General features: G+C 37.7%; 1 protein-coding gene across 1 annotated transcript in view; it reads right to left on the bottom strand.

Annotated features, from left to right (window-relative positions):
* Positions 1 to 2,483: 2,483 nt before the first annotated feature.
* LOC101156849 (BMP/retinoic acid-inducible neural-specific protein 3) overlaps positions 2,484 to 18,505 on the bottom strand; it is a 34,648-nt gene continuing 18,626 nt past the window's right edge. Inside the window, exons 5-8 of the mRNA XM_023965379.2 lie at positions 15,249 to 15,354; positions 10,012 to 10,248; positions 5,270 to 5,492; positions 2,484 to 3,762 (exon numbers count right to left, since the gene is read on the bottom strand). Coding sequence (XP_023821147.1) covers positions 2,637 to 3,762; positions 5,270 to 5,492; positions 10,012 to 10,248; positions 15,249 to 15,354 — 1,692 coding nt within the window. The 3' untranslated portion in view covers positions 2,484 to 2,636. The remainder of the gene's footprint in view (positions 3,763 to 5,269; positions 5,493 to 10,011; positions 10,249 to 15,248; positions 15,355 to 18,505) is intronic.

Consider the following 18,505-nt stretch of genomic DNA (forward strand, 5'->3'; position numbering starts at 1 on the left):
CTTTTTTTTTTTTTTCTACATTTGAACCTTACCATAATGATTAACAACCAGTAAACTTGTTGCTTTATGCTGCTTCATGGTCTTATCCCCCTTCCCCTCCTATTATCACCCCCTACCCCCCCTCTCTCTAACGTCCCTCTCTCTTCTTCCCTTCTTTCCTTTTCCGTCCGGTCCAACACCAAAAATTTTCAGACATGATTGAAATTAATAAAGTTTGGCCTCAATTACAAAAGGGGTTTATTCAGACATACCTTTGGTTTGTCTGAAGATTAATAACCCCTCTTGTTAAAGTAAAATATGTCCAACACAAGAGGCCCTCAGCTTTCATCTGTCTGCCCAGCTGTTGGACAGGACAAGTTAGAAAAAAAAAAAAAAAAAAAAAAAAAAAACGTATACATGACCAACCATTTATAAATAATGATCATGGAGAACATATTTATAATTGCAGTCTGTGTCTGGCTGGAATCATATGACACCACGTCTTTTATATATCGCAATAGAACTGTGAAAGAAAAATCCTTGAGTACATTTCCCTATTTCGCACCAAGCCTCTTCTATCTTGTAGGTGTTGGACATGCACTAGTAAGCAGTAACGCATGTCCAATTTGAACACTGTATGCTAAATATGCGTTCCTGAATGTGTGTCACATGCCCGGTATGTATGCAGAATTAGAAATGAATCAAAAATTCTTAAAACTTGAAACATTTTCTTTCAATAAGTCAAAAAAGAAAAAAATCCAGTCACTAGTTTTTTCTAAAACTGAAATGATTTGTCTTTTTAAAAACTTTCTGAATAAGATTATTTTTCTTGCTTGACAGAAAATAAGACAATTTGGGTCTTTTTGCTTTCCTAAGATTCATTTTTTGCAGTAGGATTAAGCATTAAAAGAAAGCTATAATATTGGGCAAAGTTTTTATGAAACTTGGGCTTGATGCTACATGTTTTCTAAAAGTATGCTGACTTGCATTGGATGTGACAAAATAATCAGCCAGCAAATTAAAGTAATGAAATGAACCTTCGAAGCACACATTCATAGCTTTATTGTCTAAATCTGGGTTTTTCAACTTTTTTTGAGCCAAGGTAAAATCCCGCGGCACACCAGCATTCAAAAATGTAAAAAAAGGAGAAACTCCATAATCTGTATTGCTGTACAGTCCCTCCACGCTCTTACGTGCATTTTTTTGTGATAATTGAGGCAGGTTAAAGCTGGAATTGCAAACAAAACTATTAATATATTCTTTCTAAACAGTAATTTTTTCAAATGTTTGTGCAAGAGTAACTGTACTTTTAAAGAATGATATGAACACAACATGGTTGATAAACTTTACTCAAAAAGACTAACATTGTATTAATGTTTATGTTGTATTGTAGCTTCACAAAAAGTGAACATGTTGAAGTTTATTTGTTTTTCTTTTGTCTAAATCAAAAATGTAGTCTTTGAAAACTTTAACAAAAATATTTGAATTATGTTTGGGTACATAAATGGTTTTATTTTATTTTAAAATGGTATGTTGGCCACTTCACCTTAATCTTGTTTCTTTTATTTTTTTATTACTTCTCTTTAGCTTAACTTCCATGTTTTCAAAAGTGGCTAAAGTCTGTTACTGAATTCGACCTTGAATCCAATGTCATTATTTTTTCCACGGTCTGACACAGGAAGCCGCAGGAAGGTACACCGCTAAAAACAATTGGTCAGACTGATGACACCTCCAAGATTGATTGGCGGAGACAGTTGAACAGGCAGGACTTTTCCATAAACAAAGCTGAAGCTGTGTCTAAATCTTCTTTCCTACTAAGCGTCTTTAATAGAATTAACAAAAACACAAAGAAAAAAGTCTTTTATGATCCTGGCAATGGTATGTAAATGTTTTAGATCAGCAAAAATGAATTTCCCATGGTACACCTGACCATCTCCCACGGTACACTAGTGGAAAAACACTTATCTAAATAAATGCACATGTAGTTTTTAAATTCATTAATTTCATCTACAGATTTGGGTTTTTATAACCCAATGGGGAGCAGCCTTATTGTCTCTTGAGAAAAACCGTCTCCCTGTATCTCAAGAATCCAGCAGATTGTCAACAAACTGCAAAAAGTGTAAATGTGACAGTGTAGAGGAATGAAAGTGTAAAAGACCCAGCTTTGGACAAGCACTCAGATGCTCTTGTGGTTCAGGGCAGTCAGTCAGAAAAAAAAAAACTTTCACAAAAAATTCCACAGGCACTGTATTCTAAGCACAAATGTACCCCTAAAGAACCACGGAAAAAAAATGATTTTAGAGGGACTGAAAATCAACAATTTATCATGTTCCCTAATTGTTTTTGATTTTTAAATCTTCTGCAAAAACACTGAAAACACAACACTGGAAAAAATGCAAACATTGACGTACATATTTGCAACTGTTATGAGGCAAACTTTTGCACTTATTATCCTCAGTTTATGGGGGACTTTTCTCTCTGAAATATAGAAAAATACACTCAAATAGAAAACAGGAACATCAAATTTAATTGCATGTTGTGTATGTACAACACAGTCTTAAAGCACATACCACACACTTGACACGGTATGATCCAGCTGACTAAAAAAGCCTGTCTCTGTCAACACAGAAGCATTTCAAGGCATGAATTTGTGGCCATTAGGCACACAGTTTATTCGCCTCGTATTCTGAGTAGTTTGGTTGTCTGGCACTGAAAGCTTGCAGGGCAGTGAGTATCCTGGTCACATCTGCACTGGACAGTTTGAGTCGGTGGCGGAGCAGACAGGAAAACAGATCCACATGCGGGGCCCCTGGAGGCGAGAGGCGGTTGATCCTATAGCGCAGCTCCACCAGCTGCAGCAGGGCAGAGTCCTGTGATCCCTGAGTGTATGGGTAATCGAGCTGTAGAATCAGGTCCTGGATGGCTTCAGGGTCGAAATGGACGCTGTATCCAAACAGCTGCATGCTGTTCACCTTCATGTAACCGATATTATTGGTTGGTTCCATGTCCTCGTCAAACAGCGTGGTGTTCCTGCCTCCTCCTGCCACAAACCCATAATCCCTGACGTGACTCCTCAGGTAGAAGTGTACCGTCTCAAAGAAGCTTTTCCATCGGTTTCCAAGAGTTAGTGTCCAGTTGTAGCAGTCCAGGGGAATATCCAGCTTGGTTCGCTCCCAGTCGGGATATCCATGCTGACCAATAGGCATGGTCCAGCTCTCAGAGTGGCTGCCCCCAAAAGGATTGACGAACAGGGACAGTGTGGGCTCCAAAGTGCTGTTTCTGGTTAGGCAGAACTGCAGTGTCAGTCCAAGCAGCACATGCACACGGTTTGACTTGACCCGGTTGCTCTTGAGGGTGAGCAGCATTCTTTTCCTCCAGGAGGGATCAAACCAGGTGTTGATGCGTACATCGTTGCTTACAAATACACCGTGCAGAGTGATTCGTGGGTCTCGCCGCTGCAGCAAGTAGCGCAGCTCAAGATCCTGAAGATCTCTGTCACTCTCCATGCTCAGATAAGGGTCTGTTGGGTCAGGCACGGCCGGCCGGCATGCTCCCTGGGTCAGGGTGAAGCCTGGGTTGCAGCTGGAGCATCGTGTCCGGTTGTCTGGGGAACAGGAGGAACAGTGGGGACCGTCACCCACTGAGCAGGGGATGAGACCTTGACATGCTGGACGATTGAGGGGACAGGAGCAGCTGCGGCTCCTTTCACTGTAGACACCGACTTGCTTGTTCTCACTGCAGTACAACATGGAAAGGGCGTAGCTCACCCAGAAATGCACCAGCCTAAGGAAGAGACCACATGTGTTTCTATTAGCACTAATGATATATATGAACATGAAGCTCGTATTTTTTTCTACATCAACAAATGAACTCACAATTTATATTTATAGAAGTATTAATAAAATAAAGAAAATTAGAATTAAGACTTAAGCCAACCATACAGGTTTCATTTTGATGTTGAAACAATAAAGAATGTGAATAATTCAATAAAGAATGTGAATTATTTTTGCACAAACCTGGTGGAGTTATTGATATATTTTGATGTAGGTAACATTTAAGCCGAATAACCTTCATTTTGGAAAGAAAACCTGTCTAAAGCTAGGTCTGATTTGCTCCATGAGCACATTTACAGTATATTATTATTATTACACGTGTCCAATGTCTTGAAGATGTAGTTTCTGAAGAGTCATTGTAACCTAGTAAACTATTGAGATATTATGTCCTGTATCAACTTTGAAAACTCAATTGGAAAAGAAGTTAGTCTTGAAAGATTTTGTCTCCCTCCCTATTACCCAACTATGAAAAGAATTACATTGAATTTTATAATTTGACGTCACTGATTTTGAGAAGCAAAAACCTAATAAATATGAATATTTTATGAAGGCTATTTATGAATCCACTGTGTTCTGATGATGATGAAAACTTGGATGTTTAATTAAAATGAATTAAAATTCTTTTTTTTTTCCACATGAAAAAAATCTTTAAATTGCAATCTATTGTGGTCTACAGTCGTCAATCTAGTGAGCATCGATGCACACTGGTTTTTTGCAGAGACTTCTGGGAAATTTCTAGGGCACTGGGTTTTAGAATTGTAGATTCGGACATCTCTACAAATTAGTGAACCATCATTGCCCCCCCCCCCCCCCCCCCCCCCCCACACACACACACATTGTCCTTCTTCATGAGAACAATGGTACAAGAACATGTGAAAAATACCCAAACCAATTTTATCGAAGTTATTATGGTCTAACTGAATAACCTTCGTCAACTTTCAAAGGAACATTAGGATTCATTAAGGCCAATGTGCCAAAAAGCAGCTGTTGTAACTATGTGACATTGTTCCCACCCATGGTCTGCCTCAGAAACTTAATGTAAATCTACATACAGAGCTCAAAATAAGAATCCCTTAACCTACAGTTTCTGTTCTACTAGGCTACACAAATTTTAGATTATTACTCTAATGAATAAAACATGAGATGCTCACCTAATGACAGCAGACTGATAGTAACTTAAAGTAGAGACAGTACAGCCTCTTTTTTTTATTTATTTTTTTAACATGATCCACTTTGTTGTTCACTGGCTGGAACAGGGAAGCAGCTTTTCTCCACTCAGCAGTTTTCCCTTCATGACTACCTTCCATCAAGTGGCTTCTAATAAGACCTGCCTCGCTCTGGTCCTTCTCTCTCTGTACTTTGCACATAAATCATTGTCATAATTAAAAAGCACAGCAGATGGATTAACATGCAGCAGTTTAAATTCCCCTCCAGCTACTTCACATCTCTTGTCTTACCTGGGACTTGGCAGCGTGATTTTAGGCTGTTTCCTGCATCTCCTGCTCAGACTGAAGAGCTTGTTAGTTGTGCGATGAGCTTTGGAGAAAAGCTGGTTGCTGCTGCTCTCCAGCTGCCTGTAGCGCTGGAGCAACCCAGCATCCATCCTCCACAGGTGTTCCACCACTGAGGTGTTCACAGCGTAATGAGTTGGCAGTTTCCCTACAAAGCTTTGGAACTCCTCTGTTGAGAAGAACACAAACATCACAGAGGTTCTATGTGGCTACAAACTCCAGGGTAACATCTGATTAAAATGAACTCCTCCAATTGCTGGCACTTGAAATCAAGCTGCTAAAAAGCTAAAATATTATCTACAAATGTTGCCTACATAAAAATGTTTCTCAGGTTGAAAGTTTTCGGATCATATGGAAGAACAAACTGGACAGAACTAAGCTTTTTTTACTTGAGTAAAACTAAAAGCTAAATTGATTGATCAGAACCGGATTTAAAAACACTGTTAAACAATCAAATGAATGAACTGAGTAGGGGTGGGATTATATAAGCTTGCTTCTTCCCACTCCTTTTCAAGCAATAAATCAAACTATACTTATACCTCAGTTATGATCACTGTATTTAATTAAGCATATATGATTTAACTGACGTTTTTGTTTTGTTTTCTGTCTTTTTAATCTATGCATTTCATCATTTCTGTAATGAGTTTGATAAATATGTGTAAATTCTTTATTGCTTTGACTACAATGCTTGAAATAAATCACTAAAATCAAAATAAAATTAAACCGTTTTTTCCATCAATAATAATTGGGAAAGCAATATGTTGCCGTGGTTACAGCTACTACCCGTGTCAAAAACATTTCAAAATCAGAAAAAAAACATTTTGCTTTTGACATTCCTTTCTTTAATCTTCTTCCACTTTCGGCTTCTTCCATCAGGGTTCGCCACAGCGAACAAGTCGCATGGTAAATTTGGCAATGTTTTACGCCGGATGCCCTTCCTGACACAACCTTCTCAAACCGGGCTCGGAACCCCTTTCTTTAATAAGAGGCTCAAATCTTGGAAGGCCAAGTACAGACTTGTACTAATGTTTTCGGGTTTCTTTTACTACCAAAAAGGTTTCATGCACAAAGATTTAGAATACATAAAATGATATTTAAAAAAATAAATATGGTAAACAAACAAAAAAATTGGCTCTTGGAGACAGAGCTAATGATACCTTATTAGCAAAAAACTTCACAAATAATATATTCAACTTGAACTTTAGCATATGTAAAAAAAAAAACGCATTTATTTAAATAAAGACCATGACAAACACTCAAAGAATTAAATAAAACAACATAAAACTTGAACTCCCACAATGCACGTTGCCTATTTCTTGCCTTGCAGTGAAGGGAACCATTCCAATATCAAAAATAAAAGAAAAATTCCCCTTTAAAGACAATACACTTTTCAGCATCTTAAGAAAAATAAAATCAATTCTCCTTTCTTGAGTATCACCTAAATGTCTGCTGTACAGTTTATCTGGGATTTTCACTTCCATCAGCCTTTTTTTTTTCTGTTGACATCAAAAGACCATGCTATTAGTTGGGTCAGTGCATTTTTTTTTATTTGCATTTGTTTTTTTCGTTGGATAAATGGATGAAAAAATAGCATCTGTAATCATGTTTCACATTTCATAAATCCCATTATGTGTGCTAAATGCATTTGTTTACATCTTCTCTTCCAAGTTTTTTGCAAAAATGTGACAAAAACACCCATTTCCCATTAATGGTACGTCAAGAGCAACATGGTTTAGGCTTTCTAAATGTGCACGCTTGTAAATCACACTCAGTCTTGCAACAACCTACAAATGACATGCCTTCAACACGGTGTCAGAAGATGGGAACCAACAGTCATCCATAGTGAGCAGTTTAGAGTCAGACCAGCCTGGAATCAATATCTGTCTTTCAATTTAATGTAAAGCTTTTTAATAAATGAGTCTTTTAGAAGAAAACTCAACAACAGTACAGTTTCTGTAATGACATAAATACAACAAGATCACAAAAGAAAAACAGGTTATGATCTCACACTCTCGGATCACTGTTTGGGACAAACAAATCAGCTACTGAGCTTTTCCAATCTTAAACTGATCAGAATCATTGAATATTTATGAGAACTGGACTTCTCCCCCCTCGTGTTTTAAACAGGAAGTACCAACTGGTTGCAAGAAACCAAAATCCCATAGCCTCAGTAATTCTATTGGTCAGATTAATCATCCTTGATCTGCCACCTGATGATTTTCTTTCGTAGTGCACGTTATAAACTGACCAATCAGATTCCTCGATGAACTTAAATGGTCTCACGTAAAATTTACCAATTGTTTGATTGACAGATTTAGCGTAGCCCACTTTTAAGTTGTACGCGTGTGGATTTCCAACAAGCTCACTCCTGATTGGAGAGAGTGGTAGCCATAGAAATGCTGACTCAGCCTGACTCGGACCAATCACTGCTTATTGACCTTGTCTGATTCCAACATGGCGGCGTCCATACAGTGAAAAAATAAATTAACTTAATTTCCTTGGAGCAAGTGAGACAAGTAAGAAAGACATTTTCTACAGGTGACGTCGCACGTGCTCAGTCCACAGTTCTTTTATACAGTCCAGGTGTAAACCGTCCAGACCTTCACTTTTATCTTCACTCAGGTTTGCATCATTCTTCTGCTGCCATAAGTCGGATCAAAAATGTTTTACGTGATTTTCAAAGAACCCAACAATTTGGAGGAGACAGTTTGAATGGAATTAAATACTCCTATTAAACATCATTGAAATTTTTTTAACAGCTAGTGATCCTTTTATTCATCATGTCTCCTAGAAATCCATGTAAGCAGTTGTGTAAACACCAGCTAAAGCTCCCTATTATTTCCACAATGGTTTATAGTAAGCACAGCACTGTTTCCAATGAGCTTGGAATCAGATCAGACTTTGTGTTGCTGCTAGCTCTCATAACTGCGTAAATATTTTGAAATGTTAAAGTGGGAGAGAGGAAAAATGGTGAATACAAAAATGAAGAATGCCCAGAGAGTTTACATTCTCTACAACTCTTTTTCACAACTTGAACCTCCTCTAAACAGTTATTCTATGAGGTTTTGCTGATTATACCACCCTTATAATGAGATGTTTGTGAAATATCATCTTTATAAGAAAGTTTACTGTGAAAACTGAAGTATAGCAAGTCTAGCATTGCCAAAGTGAAAGACTGTGAAAAGTCATAGTGGTTCATTTGAATTAAAAAGTCAGCACAGATTTGAAACCTGAATGAGTGTTATATTAATATTGAAACAGCACTGCATTCTGACTTAGCAGACATCAAGGTCTTCAAATATAATCATTCTAATATGTTTTATGAAGACTGGCTTTGACAACTGATTTTTATCATAAAATAAATTTAAAGCATTTTAGTCAAACTGTGGTAAATGTTTTTTTTTCTCTCTCTTTAAACTATTACTGAACAAATTATTAATTTTTTGTCTTGGAAACTTAAATTGCAATAATATGTTGAAAAGTCTGGCAGAGAAAAGCAACCTTTACATGACCTACACAGAAGAAAAACATCCCATTTAAAAATGTCACAAAAAAGGGTAATAATCTACACTTTAAGTGGAACAACTTTAGATCTTGAAAATTCTAGTTTCAAAGTGCTTAGTGCAGAAAAAACTACATAAAAATGTGTATTTTATTAGTACTTCTTTTGAGTTTTTATGAAAGTGGACTGTTGGTACACAGTTGCGCAATTAAATTTTTGAATCTAGAACGTTTTACTATTAAAAACAAAATCAAACAAACAAATTCAAATAAAAACACCCAACCCACCATTTACCCCTCTCCCCTCCCTTAATACGTACTTCCCATGACCCCACACACAATAAAGACTTCTTACAAAAGTAATTTCAGATCATATACAAGGATTTTTCAACTTCAGGAAGGAAATTCAGACAACGTTTGCTCCATGTTGGGGGAAGGTGCAGTTTCTAATTCATTCAGGAGCAGCGATGACAATATGTCACAAAAATGTTTTGCCTTTAGCATTACAAAATTATTTACATTAGCAAAAAGGATGTGTTCTATTTGTCATGTCTCCTGTTGTCTTTCCCCTTTTTGCTTCACAACTGTAGGAAGCCTGTATTGTTATTATACACAATATAATGAGATTTAAAAGAAATGCAACCTTTGTGCCTAAAGTGATGCCAGTAAACACCTGTCTCTACCATGTGCTTAGGCTGCAATACACCCTGTTTAATTGGTATAATGATCTGTATGCCACTACTTCTCCAAGCTTTTGCACATTTATCAAAAATGTGTATTTTCTTAAAAAAAAGAGCACATATTACTTTGCATGTTAAACATGTATCTGTTTAGAAAAAATAAGTGTGTTTGCTTGTGCTACTACTGTTGCAGACATTTTAACACATCAGTACCAAGGCCTCGAAATACTTTATATTTTTAGTGTAAGCATTTATAAATAAATGTTGGAGCTCCAGAGACTTTTAGTTTGTCAGCCTTGAGTGCTTTGAGAAGAATGAAAAAGTTCACAAAGTCAAGTTTGACTTAATAATGTGCTTTTTGAAAGCACAATTGTGCTGTCCTGCAGTCCAAATTGGGGAAAATGTAAATCACTTTCATTCTTTTCTTTTTGAATGTTTTGAAAGCCCTATTTAATATGACATTTTCAAATTTGTTTTGAAAAGGGTAACAATTATAATCTGACTCACCGGATTCTTCAAACTCCCTGTTGATCTGCCTCCAGGAGTCTCTTATGTGCAGCAGGCTCTTCTCCAGGGTGTCCAGCTCAGAGAGAGGACAGTTGCACTGCGGGAAAGCCGCGCTGCACTCACACCAGCAGTCATTGTTCTGGCAAACAAACTGACCCTCAGATTTACAGCCAATGTAGTTGAGTGCCGCCTGGATGAAGCAGCTCTGAAGGTAGCCTGGTAGGATGGCCTGCAGCCCTGTGGTGAACCAGAAATGGCAGAGAAGGAGAGAAATGTATCATACTTATTTCTGAAATATGTCAAAATGTGAAACAGGTGAAATCCTCACATATCTGACACATCAAGGAAAGGTAGAAAGTAGGAAGAATAATATCACAATATTTCATTTCAATACTTGTATTGATTTTAAATGATGCCAAAACAATAATTATTTATGAGCAAAGATTATTAGTCAAATGACATTTTTTCTTTTTTCTGTATAAAAAAAATGATTAGTGTTTTTTGTTGTTGTTGAAAAAAATAGTTTTTAATTTACCAAAACAAAAAACACAATTAATTTGCTTGGTCAAAAGCAACTTGTAAATGAGATATAGTGGGATTGCTTACTGTTCTGATCATTAAGTAAAATATATTCTACAATATTATACATGTAAAAGATGCATTAATATTAATTTCTAAAGTCATACTCCAAAAAAGTTGTGATATATTGTCTCTGGTAGAGTCTTGGATCATATGGCGATACAGTAGCGTGATCGTATTGCCAGACATCTTCCCAGACACACACATAACGAAAATTATTATGACAATATTTAGTTGTTTCTTTTCACAAAAATGCACAGGATGCAAGCTAAAATGCCCCTATAGAATGAAACACCTTCCCCAGAAATAGACAGACTTCTGTTTGCATCGGCTGATCTTTTTTCAAAAGAGATCAAAAAGCTGAGAAAAGATTAAAGATTTATATCCTTAGTGTTAAAGAATGAGCTGAAGGCCTGTTAGTCAGGGAAGGGCGGGCATTTTCGAAAAAAGAAAAAGGATTGTGTCCCTTTAAAGCAAAACCTTAGCTTTTGGTAGAAAAAAGGCATTTTTGATTTATCCGAGATTAAGTTCAACAACTGCTTCCCTGACTCAAGAACATGCTTTAACTGTGTCACACTGATTAGAGTTACATTTTTTTAACTCCTAAAAGTATAATTGTTACAATAAACTTATAAAAAAAGAAGGTAGGCATTTCAACAAATATTACACACAACCACCAAAGACAATCTTACTCCTTGCACTGCTTTTCATTAGCATGTATTTAGAGGTGATGAACGCCTTGTGCAGTGGGAGGGGTCAGTTAGATAAAAAGTCATACATCTACATCACATTTATTTGTGGGTTCAGTAATGCTGAAGCCCAGTAATTTAGACAGCATGGTGGCCAGTCTGACTTGGTCCTTAATACTACTGAGACCAGACTATGTATCCAGTTTGTTTTTGACATATTTTACATTATGATGTTGCAGTTTAATGACTATTTACAAGGCAGGTGCATTTCTAGGCAGCACTGGGCAGCACAAAGGAACTTGTCGCGTTTTCCTCCCACCGTCCAAAAACATGCTTCATAAGTTAATTAGTTACTCTAAATTTGCCCATAGGTGTGAGTGTGAGTGTGCATGGGTGTGTGAATGTGAGTACGTATGGGTGTGTGATATGTGGCCATGCAAAAGACTGGCGACCTTTCCAGGGTGTCCCCAGCCTTCGCCTGGAAGCGGCCGAGATAGGCTCCGGCAGCCCCGTGACCCCGTAAGGAGATAAACGGAAAGAAAATGAATAAAACATTTTTTTTCATGAATTTCAGGGTTACTAAGGATGCTGATAGCCCAATACAGTAAAAAAATTATATTAAATAAAATAAAAAAATAGATGTTTTTGGGATTAAAGGCCCACTCCAATGAAAATTGTTTTTTTTACATGTTCTTGTAGTATCTTCCTCATGATGGAGGACATGTGTGAAGAAAATTATGCTTAAAATTGCATTTCTGAGTATTTCTTTACTTAAATTGTTGTGAATCAGCAGCAGACAAAAAATTTAGTTTAGTTCCTGCTCTGCTCCATGTGATGCATCTGTTGTAGACAACTAACTATAGATTCATGTACATGTTGGTTTTCCTCGTCTAAGCTAGCATCTAAATCAAAACTGTAGACAGCCTGGATATTGCTCACCATTTTTCTTGCACCGGTAATGTTGTTTGGGGTGCGAGGGGCTGTAAGCTAGCGGGAGAGAGTCAAAACAGATGGATGAAATGAAGGGGTTGGCCTTACTCCACACCAATATCCAGCCCACAACTCAGAGGCAAATTTCTAATGAACTTCTGCTGCTTTGCAGAAAATGTCCTAGAAAACGTCACCGATTTTTTTGATTTTGGCCAAAAATGACACTCATAATTAAAAGATTACTGGGGACGCTTTAAAAATAGCAAAAAAATAATTGGAGTGGGACTTTAAAGATAGATAAGGCTCAGCTTTAGAACCAATTAGATATTTTCAAACTAAACCAATTTAGTTGTATTTTTCTTTCTTTTTTTTAACAGCTTATAATTTCACCTGCAGACTATTGTTTTATTTAGTTTAGAACACAGTGACTCTTAGCTGTGGCACAGTGTAACAGATGCCTTGTTTCCGCACTCCAGCGGTAACGCAACGGAATGCATTGAAATAAAATAAATGAAAATGCAACACCATTTAAAAAAAAGAGCAAAAGTTTACTAGCAATGCATATAAAAATGATATCTTTGTCAAGCTTTGTGCTCTTGGTAAATACTTGTCAAAGCAGATTTTTGAACCACATTTATCTCCTGTTGTTTTTTACTGTTAGGCTTTTCTTTTAATTATCATTTTGAATCAGCTAGTTGTAATTACATGTAATGAGGTTACGTCTGCAGTACACCATGGCGGATCTTGCATGTGTCACATGCGTAAAGAACCACAGCAAAAGAGAGGGTTGAAAATGTCTCTTTTATGCTAATCACCAGCAATGCTGCACACTGCTCTTATAAGTGTGCCTATTAGTTGGGGTTCAAGAGCGAAGTGTTTTCACGATAAAAAGGCAGAACATCTTCATATTCAAGAATTAAGCCTGAGCGCAGTTAGAAGATGTGCCAAAGTGCTCCTAGCATTTAAGTGCGAGACCGGTACGCTCTGGCTGCAATACTCTCTTGGAAACAAGTATTTTTTGTTTCAAGAGAGAAAACCTTTAAAGAGCAATGTGGCAATTTTAGGAAACTTATAGCACAGCATCTGCACCAAACCATGCTGAGAAGCTGACTACGTCCACACCGGACAAGTGCTGCAGATTCCATAATGTTCTGAACGCAGTTTTTTTTTAATGCGCTTTGAGCATATGGTGTTCACACAGGTCTGTAGCTACCCCATACTAGCGCATGTACTCACAGTTGGAAGAGCCTTGGTGCAAAATGTCAAACCAGTGCAAATCATGCGAATCTTGCTCCAGGCTTTTTCTTTCACAGCTCTATTCAGGTTTATGAAAGACTTGGTGCCTTCATGGTCGATTTTTAATTTTTTTTTATTTTACATTATTTTCTAACCAGTATGCACCTTCGTATTTTGCTAAAAAGACGCTACCCATGGGTCACAATCAAGTCCCTGATAAAAGTTCACCTGGTTTAACTTTCAGCACATGTTCAATTGTTGAATGTTTTGTATGTAAAGCTTGAAAACCAACTTAAAATCTTGCGTAGTGAAGGGTGAACCCAAGAGATTTGAACAGGGAAGCCTCAAACACTCATCACATACGCTTTTCATTGAAAACAGTCGCTTGAACGCCCTTTTCTGAGCCTGGTGTAAACGTAGGTTTTTCATTGCTGACCATCTTTTGATCCACTCACTTTAGCATTTGGCTTTTGCCAGTAGTGGGTGGCGATGTTTACTCCTGCTGTCAGCCATGACACATGTCACAGTTTGCACGCATCACCAACGTTTTTAGCCCAAATAAAAAAATCCTGTATTGTTTTCTAGGACATGCTGTAGATTCTGAAGTGCAGCAGTATTCATCAGAAATTTGCCTCTGAGTTTGTGTGGAATAAGCCCACCCTCAGTTCCCATCATCCCTTTGTTTAAACACTGTCTACCTAGCTTATAGCCCCGTACAACCCCAACATAACATTACCAGCACAACAAAAATGGCGAGCAATTTAAATCCAGCCGTACAGTTTTGAGCCAGATGCCAGCATGGACGAGGGAAACAAAGACGTTAATGGGTCTATTTGTCGGAAAATGGTTGCATTGGAATGGAGCAGAGCAGGGAGCTTGTGGCTTGCCATTTCTCAAAACAAAACAATAACATTAGATTTACATCCCCTTTTTGAAATGTGATTGGAGGAATGCACACTAATCAAAACATTTTTAACGTGATGCAAACTGCTTCTCACTGTTTTCCTGACATCTAGATGTCATAAAGACTTATTAGCATACTTTCTTAGTCGTCTTCTTGTCAGTAACCACCCTATAGCATGCCGGACCAAAAGGCAAGTATAAAGTTAATACAGAAGTTAAAAATTGGTCAGCAAAATACAAAGCTTCAATCAGTGAACTATCCCAACAAGGATGGTGAAGCGCAGGACTTCCATAATTTTTGCCCTGTAGTTGCTTTAATTCCTGACCAATGAGCGAAGAGATTTTTAGTCACGTGGTTTTGTTTATAAGCTTTGGTTCAAATCAGGAAATGCCGCCTGACAGCAGCCTGGATACAGACCAAACGCAAGGATCAGGACTTGATCCGGAACAAATTAAGCAGACCCAGCGGACCAAATTATTCTTCCAGTGTGAATACACCCTTAGGTCAAATGAATTCTGGAAAAAAACAAATGATGTGCTGGATTTTAATTTAGAGACTAAAGAGCTACAGAGTTTATCAGAAAAACCTTCTAGTCTCGATCTTTTAATGAGTAAAAATTCCTATATTATGCTGTATTCCATTAGTGTGTTCCAGTCTATTTTTCTTGTCTTGTCTTTGTCTTGGTCTCTTTTTGTAGCCCTTAGTTTAAATTGGTACAGTATTGATTAGCTCTGATTATCCTGCTTCTTTAAAAATCCCAGACAGATTTCAGTCGGAATTAAGCTTTTATGTTAAAAAGCAAGAAAGCCGTTCTCTTTAGCTCAGTTTATCTGCGTTGGCACCCCACCGGCACAGTAATGACTTTCGTCTTTGCTCTCCACACAAGAAAAGACATTTACCTTGGAGCTGAACTTTGTTTTCTGGACTGTGAACCAAAACAGAGCTGACTGTGTCCAGATTGTCATAGTTGCTGCACCCAAGAGGCCCAGTTCTCATCTCGGTCACCTGAAAGCACATTGAAAGAAGACATTTCTTTAACTAATTTACTTTAATTGCATGTTAGTAAAAAGTTGTGTGCAAAATTATATGAAAAGCTACAAATTGATATTGAGATAGCAACTGTTTCCTTCTCTGGCAGGATCACTTTTTCAGTGTCGTGAAAAAACTTCACAGCACAAACTTTCCGCTGATTATGTTGCCCGGATAAATGTATTCCTAAACATGAATTATTCCTCATTTTGGAATTCATGAACACATAGTTTTTTAGTAGCATAGATTTTTGCTCGGAATCCTTCTGAGGTTTTTGTGAATCCTGAGTAGCCCATATGCGATGTTAATGAATGTCCATGTGTTGCAGGTGCTGCTTTACATCCCTCATAAAATGTGGCGTTCATCTGGCTCTCCGGCTCTCATTCCAACCGATCATCAATCTGACTGAACTCTGCAGCCGCTGCAAAGTGGCAAATGAATAGAAGTCCCTCAGGCAGGAAATTAATGGATTGATATCTTTAATCCATAAAACTGATACATAACCAGGCTAACACATTCTCATTTTGGATGGGCGCACTTGTCTTCATCAGTGGCCACTCACTTTAGCATCCACTTTTCCCCCCTCAGGCTGATTAATGCACACACTCTAATACCCACTACAGATGATAAAATGGATGATTGGTGTTTTTATTACAGGACGCACAACTGCTGCTCTAGTCTGCCTCTCCACTCTCCTATTTAAAGCTTGCTACAAAGAAAGCATTTGCAAGAAGTGATGCTGACCGTGTTCTTCTGCCCCTAAAAACAGTCAGTTTATTGTTAGCTTGACAGTACAAACCTTCGAAACTAAAAACAGGGAACTTAATCTGAAATATAACACATGACTAGAGAAATTTACTTGTATGTAGAACTTTTTATAAGTTCGACCACATAAAAGAAAAAGTAATTAGTCATACTTGCTTATAGTAAATGGTGTAAACTATAGCACTTCTCCAAATTCCTCAAAGGCCCAAGGCACTTTAATAGTGCTGTGATGATTTTATTTTAGCAACGATTTGATTCATATCCTAATTTGAGGTTGTGGATACGATTCATAGTCAATATTGGTTCATTTTGAACAATCCGTTTAACTGCCCTAGAATCAATCCAGGATATCTTTGGTCAAAAATGTAACCAGTGTGACTCAGAGATAAATAACGACAGTTACTGGACAGAGCAGGTGAAGTTTTCAGAGCCCTTGTATTTCTTGCAAGATAATATGGCACTTGTTGTTTTTATGTTATAGTAAAATAAACTCATCCTGCTTCAATCCCAATGGTATTTTCCAATATTGATATAAGCGATTTATTGCATTTTGAAATAAATGTTGAAGGTCAATTCGTTTGTAGGATTATTAATCGATTCATAATCATGAATTCATAAGTTGATCACACCCTTGCATTTTACAGTCACAGTCCCATTCACCCATGCATGCACAAACTTTGTTGCCTAATACTGCCGCCAACCTAAAACCACGAATAGCAATGTGGGGTTCAGTGTCTTCAACATAGGGGCGGGGAAGGCAGTAATTAAACCTTCCGACTCTTCCTTATCTTCTGATAAGAGGTTGACCACTTTACCTCTGCACCACGGCTCCCCTTTTGCTAATATGCTATTTCTAATGTGGAATTGGGACAACAGTTTGTGCAGTGCCCTCTCTGTACACACTTTCTCTAGCTCTCTTAGAGACACACTGATGATGATTTTTTAAGGTGTAGAGTATGATTTCTACATTGAGATCCACACTAGTGCCTGCCTCATGTGACCCATTTCGGCATGCTTTATAGCCAGGGTTATGGCTCTGAGATTGTCCCCATCTTGGCCAGATATGAGCTCAGAGAATCCTTTTTGGAAATGACAAGCTCAGGCATGATGAATGTTTGGACATGTCCAGGAGCCTACTGTTATCTGTCAATGAAAATACAATGCCCACTTTTCCGAGAAATTCGGATAGGATTATAATGAGGTGCTTAACAATCTGAACTAAAAAGACTTATCCAAATTTAAAGTTTACAATGTCATTCTGATGGTAAGAACAGGATAGATGTGAGCAGAAATACTGATTTACCACAACACACCAGAAGGTGTTGAGACAGCAAAATACTCGAAACTTCTACAAGTTCAAACAGATATCTGCCCATAAAATCTAAGAGGGAAATCTAGATTTTACGACTCAATAGATTTCAAGGTGATCATTCTTATGCTGGCTCCAAACCTCCCCAGAGTTCAACTGGACCACACTGTCTGCATGAAGCAGAGATGTAATCCTGTGCTCATTGAGCTGGAAACAACTCACCATCTAATTGGTCTCTTGACTTCTGTCCATAAAAAGTTATGAACAGGAGGCGTCATAAGACCTTTGCACAGGCCACATTCCCCCACACTGCAAGTCTCGCATAATTCTGATAAAACCCATCCAAAAGGTCAGCCATTTTTTAGTTAATTTTTATTTTGTTTCAATGGCTTTACACAATAACAATATGATTCCTACATACCATTAGCATCTTGATGGAGGTGAGGCACAGCAGCTTTAAAAGTGTTAAAATTGGTCCATTATATCATTTTAATATGATCAAAGTTTGACAACACCGTGTGGCCGTTACTACGGTGGCCCAGAAGGGTCACAACACAACACATTAACTTTATACACAACACACTAACTTTACACACAACACATTAACTTTACACACAACACACTAACTTTAAACAGAACACACTATCTTTACACACAACACACTAACTTTACACACAACAGATTAACTTTACACACAACACATTAACTTTACACACAACACATTAACTTACAACACAACACAATAACTCACAACACAACACAATAACTCACAACACAACACATTAACTCACAACACAACACAATAACTCACAACACAACACATTAACTCACAACACAACACATTAACTCATGGCCCAGAAGGGTCACAACACAACACATTAACTTACCTCACAACACATTAACTCACAACGGAAGTAAAGCAGCAATTGAAGTGCTTTTATTCTGAAATTTCTACTGGGCTGAGCAGCTAACTACCTAACAGAAAGTAATGTCACAGTGAGCTGTGGAGGGAGCATGTTATTGCTACACGAGAAGCTAGCAGCAGTGTTGCCA

This window comes from Oryzias latipes, chromosome 17, assembly GCF_053564925.1.
Source record: "Oryzias latipes strain Hd-rR chromosome 17, Olatipes_Hd-rR_3.1".
Taxonomy (NCBI): Eukaryota; Metazoa; Chordata; class Actinopteri; order Beloniformes; family Adrianichthyidae; genus Oryzias; species Oryzias latipes.